Source organism: Rhododendron vialii, chromosome 3a (assembly GCF_030253575.1).
Source record: "Rhododendron vialii isolate Sample 1 chromosome 3a, ASM3025357v1".
Classification (NCBI taxonomy): Eukaryota; Viridiplantae; Streptophyta; class Magnoliopsida; order Ericales; family Ericaceae; genus Rhododendron; species Rhododendron vialii.
In genome coordinates, this window is record NC_080559.1 from 2,231,920 (window position 1) to 2,241,828 (window position 9,909).

The 9,909-nt window shown below is 37.4% G+C and overlaps 1 protein-coding gene across 1 annotated transcript; it reads right to left on the bottom strand.

The window, feature by feature from the left end:
• Positions 1–2,980: 2,980 nt before the first annotated feature.
• On the bottom strand, positions 2,981–6,375 carry LOC131319565 (remorin 4.1). The gene is made up of 3 exons (XM_058349879.1): positions 5,740–6,375; positions 4,698–5,083; positions 2,981–3,582 (listed from the first exon to the last, which is right to left on the bottom strand). Exons 1-3 carry the CDS (start codon positions 5,972–5,974, stop codon positions 3,385–3,387), a joined length of 819 nt encoding a protein of 272 aa, XP_058205862.1. The 5' UTR covers positions 5,975–6,375; the 3' UTR covers positions 2,981–3,384.
• Positions 6,376–9,909: the final 3,534 nt, after the last annotated feature.

A 9,909-nucleotide genomic window follows, 5' to 3' on the forward strand; every position in this document is an offset into this window, starting at 1 on the left:
CGTCCAGGCTTGTGTTCGTCAAAGCCGTTTGAAAATCAGTTCCTTCTCCAATATGTTACTCCCTTACCCTATCTTTTTCTTTCCCCTGGTTTCCTTTAAGTTTCTTATCTTCAGATAGTATGTTCAGGTTTGCCGGATGTTTGCTATCCCATTGCCCTTAAGAAACGTGTGTAGCAAGTATTTCATAGCTAGAACTCCTGCAAGAGGGCTTTCTGTTGATGACTTTTAGATAGAACACAAATATGCTATGAGACCTTTACACGGGGGTTAATTTTTCTATATTTATGATTGGAAAAAGAGTTTAGCATTGTCTATCCGCTGCAGTAATTTGGCCAATGTCTCACCAACAACACTAAATTGCCCAGTTTCATACAGAAAACCCATGCTATGTAATCCTTTCACATGTTCAAGATACCCATGTTGGACCATTCTGACATATTTAGTTGGCGTTCACCTAGCAGGCGTATCTTGTAGTTCATATTTACTATGAACTATGCATGAAACTCTTATATTATGCATGAAATTCTGCAAGGCATTTTGTAAATATTTATCTAGTAAGATAAAAGAAATGCATGAAGAAATTCAAATACTTTGGCGTATCTATGTATCCTTTAGATAGAAATTATATGGATCCAGCACTTAGGCACATCTCGGACTTGACACCCTTACCGGCATCCATTTAACGAATTGCCAAACGCGCAAGGACAGTAAAATACAATTAGAACACACAGCATAACAGTAATTTGATTCAGTGTCTCACCACACCACTAGGTATTGGAACTTCTGTTACACACTGCCCTTTGTCTGTAGCCTGCCTGAATATAATGTCGAAAACAAATTGATCAATTGAAAGTTATCCGAAGTTATTTGTTGCATGTACACAGGACCGATTCTAGTGGATAGGCAAATCAAGCCATTAGTTGAGGCAGGCGTAGAGAAATGGTTGAACTCCCTTCACTCTCCTGCATCTAGCGCTAATAAACGAACAAGGCTACTCAATTTTGAGCTCATACTAAGTTAAAGCTCATTCAAGATTGGTGTGTCATACAAACAAACCAGGCTTGAACATTTCACTAAGGCTCATTAAGTTTTCAAACCAAGCTTGATTGTTCCCACTTCCAGATGGGACCGCCATATGAAAGCTACTACTCGGCTTGTTCAACTTATGTATGGGAAATTCAAGCTACTCGAGATCGGCTCATAATTGACTCGATTAAATGTCTTTTGAGATCAGCTAGCCTCACAAACAAGATAAGCTTGAACATGTTTTTTTTTTCCTTGAAGTTTGTTGAGTTCTTAAACCAAGCTTGAACAATCAACTGCTCGGCTTGTTAGCCCTAGATTGCATCCTTGAATCTTTTGATTTCTTCCCCGTGGAATTATGTTAGCATTAAGAAGTAAGGAACTATAACTTGATGATGATGATGATGAAGAAGGCAGGCCCTCATTGTTTCCTTTATTATGTTTGTTCTGTTTTGTTCAGGGTAAGTGAGGCAAATATGCATATTTGTATTAGGAAAGGGATCCAATAAGCTACCTGCCCCAACAACATAGCCTCAAGCAAAACGCGTAGTGGCCATTACACAATTGAGTCAATCTTGCCTTCTTTCTTTTCCTTGGGAATAAGAATATGTCTTTGCAGCCTAAAACAGTGACTCATCCCATAACTATTTAGATGTGGATAACTTTTTCACCTTTTTATTTTAAGGTGGTTCTCATGCCACTTAAAAGTAAGATTCTTTATATTCCGGGCACCATTATCTTATAGGATCCACTCATATGAAAAGCCAAAAAGGCCTACTTTCTTGTAGTTTTTTCTATTATGTATGAAAATAAAAGTCTTAGTCAATAAATACATAATACGAAAGGACGCCCTGTTCTTGTGCTTTGTTGTAAAATAAGTATAGTTGCAGCTTCTAACAACTACACCACAAGGGTCCCTTTTCTTTTCTGATTTTTTTTTTTTGTTGACGGATTAAACTTTGTAGGATTACATATCTGATGTATGTTCAACTCGGACAGTAAGAAATTGAACCAAAGACCGGATACATAGCCCTCTTGGATATAGAGTCCAATCTGATGCTCATATCCGGTCAAAAATGGACCCAATTTTTGTAGGGAAAACTATTTTAGCTATTGGATTTCTGATATGACTGAGAATACCTTCCTATCCTTGACCTTGACATACTTGGAATCTCTAGAGGAAAAGCTAAAAAGAGGGACTTCGACGACCAGCCACCTTCCTCTTCACCGTCCTCCTACCACCGCTACCGCCAGCTTTGTCGACCGGCTTTGACTTGTGTTAGAATCAACTATTCCAATCTTTTTGTCTTTGTGAAGTTTAGAATGTCGTATAACCTGAATTTTCTTCTATCTACATTTGAAACTGAGTAATTTTGCTTTTATTGGGTGCTTTTAGTTGTGTTGTTCGTGTAAAGTTTGTATTCGTATTGGCGTATTGCTTAGATATAGCATCAAGCAGGAATTTTGATTAGATACATAATTGAGAATAGTTTCTGGGCCTTCAATTTCTTCGTTTCGGTAACAAACAGTTGACATATGCAGTACCTTTTGAGGAAGATGAGAAGGAACCAAGCATCTGGTTTCTTGACCATGAAGCTATGGATCCCATGTTCAGGAGGATATATGGTATAATTTGAGGAAATGGGATTCTTTTATTCCAATGTGAAAATGCTTTACTTGTGAAAGGGAAAAGAACTGTTCTACTACTACTTTCAGCTATTATTGAGCACTTTTTTTTTAAATACTTGTTGCAGGTGATAGAAACAATATCCCATTCATAGAAAAGGTCTGGAGCATAGATATTGCTATTGAAATTTTATTAGGCTGTGTTTGCAGGTCGTTCTCACTGAGGGAAAAGAAATAAACTGAAAGGATATATAGGTAACTTTCGACGTGTTCATGTACCCTTGCCGTCCATTTTCTTTTTCTTCCACGAAGCCGAGACCCAATCACAACCTTAACAAAACTAAAGATCTTAAAAGGTAATGTATATGTGATGATACATACTGTACAGGACTAGAAAAAATGGTTCCAAACCATCAACCACACAGCTTCTCAAGACTCTAGCACACTTTCTATAGGGTACCCTACACTTCCTCTCATCAATCCCAGTTTAAGCACAAACAACATAACAACACTTCCACAACCAGAGAGAAGCCCTAAACAAGCACTCAACATTCAAACTAAAAGACTTCCAACACAGTGCTTGCTGCAACTCTTGAATATGCCCCACTTCATATAGGGTACCCTACATTTCAAAAGTTGGAGGGTCCCATAACTGTGGGGGGTTACTAATTAAATACCAGTAATACTTAAAGTGTGTCCTTGAAAAGTCTTTCTTTGAAGATTTGTAGGGTTTGTTTATAATTTGAAGAAGGACCTCTTTGTAGGGGCTCTTCCAACAGCTTTCATTAGATTGGCTATTTCCAGGACCCTAGCCACTTTTGTTCCCCTTTTGGCCTCTGCTGATGCCCTCCTTTCCTCTGCTTTCCTGTGTGCTTTTGCTACTTCATTTTGCATCTTTTCTAGGGCTCTTGCTCTTTTCTCCTCCAGCTTCCTCTGTTCAAAGAAATAAACCTGAACATTAGAAACTATGTTTGGCTTGTTGACTATGACACCAAAACAAAAGACGGTTACGGCATCGAGCTATGGTATCCCCCTCTCTTTATCTCTCGAAACAAGAAACAGTTAGAGACACCTCGTATGTGCACCACTTTCTCAAATGCAATTGGTCTTACATTAGGAGCCCTATTGATATCGAAAACTTTGAGTTACCAAACAAACCTTTAGGCCTCGTTTGGTACATATTATACGTTGAAGGAGATTGGTAGCGAAGAGGGGATTGAGATTGGGATTAAGAGTGAGGAGGGATTAGAAATGAAGTTGGTAGTTTGGCCCGATATTTAATATACTCCACTTTGTTTTAGAGGTAGGAATTATCATAACCATCTTTATTTTGGTTGAGAATTAAGTTAATTGATGCTATAATGAACCAATTTATTCATTTTATCTCTTAATACTCCGGATTGAATTACCAATTCTACCCTCCATGGGCTTCCTCTTTGGCTCCGTTTAATGATTGTAACTTGTTCCAATGATTAATAAAAAAAAATTTCTGCCCATAAAAAAAGGTTAGCCTCTAGTCAAAATATAAATCTAATTGGCAGAGAAATTTGCAAATGACACGTGTTCCAGGCCAAGTAATAATTAAGTCTTTAATAATTAAAATACTTGCATGATTTGAGTTTGATAAAAATGAGGCGTACACGTAAACTCAGAACAGGCGAGGTTGGCACATGCCATAAATCCTTCCACAATTACTAACTTTAATCATTAGAGGTCCTTGAAGACTCTACTTACCAAAAAAAAAATATTTAACTTTTTTTGATAATCTCAGGCGTTTGAGTTAGTTTACGTCTACTTCGATTAATTTTGGTAGACTAATCTCACTGTCCACTAGCAGGATCTCAATCAGAGTAGGATGAAATTTTCAGTACGGACTAACCCTAAAAGGGTTGGGAGTTTTCGACCTGAGACTTTAGGAGGGGAGGAAATCCACTGATCTCACGTGCGGGCCTCGACGGCGAAATCATTGGGTTAATAAAAAATATACGTGACTTGACAAAATTACCATGCACGAGTACTACTACGGGAAATTTGCCATACGTACGTACCTCAACTTTCTTCATCCAAGAAGTAGCCTTTTGAACTTGAGCACCCTCCCAGCCACTGATCACTGCATCCTCCCTCTTAAACCTGTTATTAACCTTGGCGATCTTCGCGTTCTGCCACGCGTATATCTTCGCCTCCACCTCCTCCTTCTTCACCCTATGCACCGACACCTCCGCGTGGTTACCACCACCACTCGCCGAATCGTTATAACCGGTGGTGGTGGTGGCGCGTCGAGGTGATGGTAGTGGGCCTAGAGGGTCGTTGTCTGGCACTATTGCTAATGGGTTTGTCTCCTCAAACATCTCAGCGTCTTCCCCAATTCTTGCTAGGCTGTGGTTATTCCCACCGTCACTGTCACTTCCAATGATAGTGTTCCCCATGGATGACCCTGTTACGTACAGAAATGTCTGGACTCAACAGCTGATAGTAAAACATTGACACAGTTTGTACGAACTTACCCTTTTTATTTTTAATCTTAGTGAACTTTATCAAAATACTCAGTTTTTTGGATTTGTTTCGATGAAAAGAATTTGAAAAGTAAAAAATAAATAAATAGACTTGCAAAAAATTCATCAAAACTAAAAATAATTTAGAAATTCAATCAGTCTATTCTAGATGATCATTCTTGTCATTAGCGAGCTGTTTAGCTTCGGGTCGTAATTTTTTGCTATACACTCTTCTTGTCAAGATGATGTTTAAAAAAAAAAATTTGACACAAACGTAATAAAAATTTAGAAGAGATAATAGTAATCCAAAATAAATAAAAAAAGCTAGGCCAAAGGGGAGCTTAATTACTTTTATTGAGAAATTGAGCTTAAGAAACAAGATTCTCTTTGGGTGATTCTAGTTATCAGAATCAATTCGCAGAGGACTTTTGAAATAAATGTGTTTCGAATAAAAATACTTTTCATTTTTCTATCTTATTCAAATTTTATGCATCTTCCAACAATGAATAAGGACAAATGGAAATCAAAAACTGCAACCAAACAAGGGCTTACATTCCTAATAGACAAAGTGTACTAAAATTTCTACGTACGTACAGACCTGCCATGACTAAGGCACTGAACTCCCTACTCATGGTTGTGAAGTTCTCACTTGATGCTCCTTCACTGGCCATGGACGATGATCTACTTCTTTCCCAAGCTTCTCTCAGGCGGTTCCGGGCGGCCGACGGTGGTGGGTGAGGTGGTGTCAAGGCATGGATGTCTCTAATATATTCCTGATCATCTTGATCTACTGTACCAGTGGTACTCTCTTCCCTTTGGTGATCATTCGACATATCAAAGCGGTTTTCAGGGTTGTGAGTGATTTAAAGAATAAAGGAGAAAAAAATGGAGAAGAGGGTGGAGAGAGAAAGAGGAAAGGGTTTAAGCATAGTCTTCAAATAAGTGGTTTATGATTTGAGGAGATGAAAAATATAAGGCCACACATGCACGTAGGAAACAAGACTAAGAAATCAATTAAGTTTTGATGTATGTATGTAAAAAAAAAAGATTTCGTAGCCGACCCCGAGTGATTGGGACATAAGGTTCGGTTTGGTTTGGTTATGTGAGAGCTTATTTGGTACCAGATGGAGTATAACTTAAGATGATTTTTTTTCTTCTTATAATTGATCAGCTGTCCGAGCCAACTTATGTGTATCTCTACTAATTCTAGAGGACGGATTTTACCGATCACTTGCGGAATCCCTATTAAAGTCAAATTCCAAAGAAGTTGATAGCACCGAAAATATTTCGAACATAAAACCTTAAAAGTAAAAGGGCAAATCCCCAAGTCTCATGTATTGATCCATAGGCAACCCATCGAATTAACTTAAAAGATGATGTGTTATATCATTATGTTTACATTTATTTAGAGGTCCTTGATGTTTTGAATTTGAGAGTATTGCTATATGTACCGACCATGGGGGAGGGAAAATGTACCGCCGGCCGCCGGCGGGCCGTCTCCGGCTACCGGACGGCCGATTCGAACCGTCCAAAAATTCTAAAAAAAAAAACCGATGGGGCCTACGCGGGAATCAACGGCATCCGAGGTGTGTAGGATGCTTGATCTGAGCACCCATTTTTCGTGTATATACACGTATATACATATATACACGAAAAATGGGTGCTCAGATCAAGCACCCTACACACTCGGATGCCATTGATTCCCACGCAAGCCCCATCGGTTTTTTTTTATAGAATTTTTGGACGCCTCGGATCGGCCGCCCGGTGGCCGGAGACGGCCCGCCGGCGGCCGTCGGTATGTTTTTCCTCCCCCATGATCGGTACTCATAGGTTTTCTGTTTGAATTTTATGTGGACTTTAAAAACAAAACCTAACGGACCCCTTCATTTTGCTATATTTTGCACCTGGACCCCATTGTATAGGTAGATTTTTCTGTCGCTTAGTCCCCACCTGAGCCCCTACCAACTTTTCTTTCCCCTTTTTTTCGCATCATGTTTTTTTTGGTTAATGTGGTTGGTTGAGAAAAATCTCATGTCCTGACAAAAAAAATGGATTTGATTTTCATAAAAAAATCATTTGGTGCTATTTTCTTTTCCTAAAAGTTAGTATGCATTTTGAACTTTTAAAATGATGTGATTGAGATTTTGAGCCACAATTAAGGCTTTCTTATTTCACAAACTATTGTAAATAGGTCCCATTAATTATATATATGAACTGTCTACGTAATTAGCATATAGAGGCTTATAGCTTTTAGTGACTAAAAAGCATTCCTTGAGTGAAAAATTATAAGGTTGTTAATGCCATAAAAACTCATGATCAAGCCAAAAAATTAACAAAGATACAACATGGATGAACTTGAGGATTTTAGCAGAATCATTCACTGTAGGGTATTTCATAATGTCAAAATGATGGTGTAGACAATTACGTTAAATAACATTTTATACTTTGTGTTTCTTGTATTTATTAAGACTTCGTACGTTAATTGTATTAAGAGACTTGCATTTGGTTCTCCCTAGCTGTGATTTTCTTTCCTTTGTATCTCACTTGAACTAAAGAAGAGGCGAAAAAAAATTAGAAACATCGATCTACAAATAATAAATCCAAAAGATTAGGGACCATACTAAAAATACCTTAACTCGAAGTGGGTTTTTTGGAAAAAAAAAAAATTCTCCATCGAAAGCATCGGCCTTTAATATTGTCGGCAGTAATATTGATAATATTAGGGGTGGAGCCCACAGAAATTAGATGGGTACTTTTAGACCAGTCACACTCAACACGACGCGTCGCACTGGAACAATCAGACTCCTCTTGGTATTAACACGCGGCACCGTCGCATTGGGTGGGGGCCCATCACATCGCACTCCATGCAACGCTGACGCACGATTCCCCGCTGATTGGGGGCACGTGTACGGTCACAGTCCTAACAGCGATCTTAGGTATCCCAATTGACCACGTCTCACGTGTTAATTAAACATTATCTTTGTCGCTAATCGTGTACGGCTATTGCTTTATTTATTGTCTTATTTTGTTTTGATGTGTAGTAGGAAAGATCAAAGAACCTTTGGAAAATTATAAAGTAAATGGGGTCCAGAAATGGGTAATTCAAGGGTACAGAGAGAGGGCGGAGCTAAGTTGGGGTCGAAATCCTTTGAAAAATTAGAAAGCATATGGGTCCAAACACGGGTAGCTCAAGCGTATAGGGGCGGAGCTATATTAGGGTAGGGACCTCAAGTCCCTCCGAGCCTCCTAAATTTTAAAATTTTGTTTAATATGTACCTGATTTTGAATATTATTAATAATTATTCGTGTATAATTATTTAACAATCTTAATAATTATGATTTGATTTGATAAAAAAATAGTTATTTTACATTTTTATTTCTCAATTTCTTTCATAAATAAAAAATGAATGTGGCTGTTGAAGTAACCTAAAAAAAAAACAAAATTAATTGTATACTTTAACTGCATTAGGCTATAATCATTTCAATGCACAAATGTAATGTATTGAAAAACAAAAAATTTATGATATAATCCATATCAATATAACAATAACAATAGAAGGGAGGAATCTAAAAGAATATTTTTTCTTTCTTTCAATCTCAATCCTTCATTCTACACAATCTAATGGTTCAAAATGTCCCTCTCACAAAAACTTTAGGATGGCAATTCAATAAATATGAAGCTGATTGAAGGCGATTAAGTTTATAAAGTTTGAGGGCTGCGATCAGTTTTGGAAACAGAGAAGGAAGGGCTGAGATCATTTCTCTAATGATCAACAGTCCACAGGTTTCAAAATTTCATTTCTCTAATGGTCAATAAGTATAAACCGGCCCTCATTGGGTCAAATTTCTAGCTTTGCCATTACGTACAGATTCCTTTCAGACCCGTCTTGAGTCCCCAAAGATAATTGGAGCTGTTCATTTTATTTAAAATATATTAAGTACTGTCAGTCTCTAAAACATCAGCTCAGTTGGATATCGGTAAGGACGTTTATAAAACATTCAATTTTGATTCAGAATTTAGGCCCGAGTTCTAGAACGAAGTTGGATATTTGTAAACTCCTTTAATGATATTCGATTAAATTAAAATTTTTAAATTATCTTAAACAAAATATTTTGAACAAAATGAGCGACTCGATCATCTTTACAAGACCGGAGACGGACCCCAACGTGATCTGCAAGTGCAGGTATAGATTTCTGTACCTATAGCAGCGCTGTTGCAAAACATATTTTTCGGGTTATGAGGTATCCAATAAAAATTAAACATATGGTGTACCATTTTGTTTTAGAAAATTCAAATGATGTAATGGAAGTGTAGAACTTTGAATGTGGACTGTGACATTTGGGCACTATGTGCTAACAAATTTAGGTACAACTGTTGGCTTTTTCATTGGATCTAAGGTATGTGAAAATGATAGATTGATGGATTCTATATTGGGAGTGAGTTTTGCACTCCTCAAATTCTTAATTTTGGAGTTGCGATTTTCGCACCCCTTAAAGTTAACAATTAAATCGCACCCCCAATTTGGGAAGTGTGTAAATAAACTTCACCCGACTTTCATGGAATGCGGTTAACAATTTGGAAAAAAATCAACCCCACGTTGATTTTCATGGAGTGCGGTTAACAAATTGAGGGTGCGAATTTTTAGAAAATGAAGGTAATTTCAATCTCATTGAGATCTTTTAAACGGTGCAAAAAAATAAAAAAAAATATTTTTCATTTTCATTATATTTGAGTTTGAAATTACATTTTTTTTGAAAAAAAAGGTTC

Bases quoted from the DNA above. Each gene is read 5' to 3' on its own strand.
- LOC131319565 (XM_058349879.1), bottom strand. From the start codon at position 5,974: ATGTCGAATGATCACCAAAGGGAAGAGAGTACCACTGGTACAGTAGAT. The intron at 5,084-5,739 runs GTCTGTACGTAC...TGTACGTAACAG, and splicing joins CAGTGCCTTAGTCATGGCAG to GGTCATCCATGGGGAACACT. The intron at 3,583-4,697 runs GTACGTACGTAT...TTCTTTGAACAG, and splicing joins CTTGGATGAAGAAAGTTGAG to AGGAAGCTGGAGGAGAAAAG.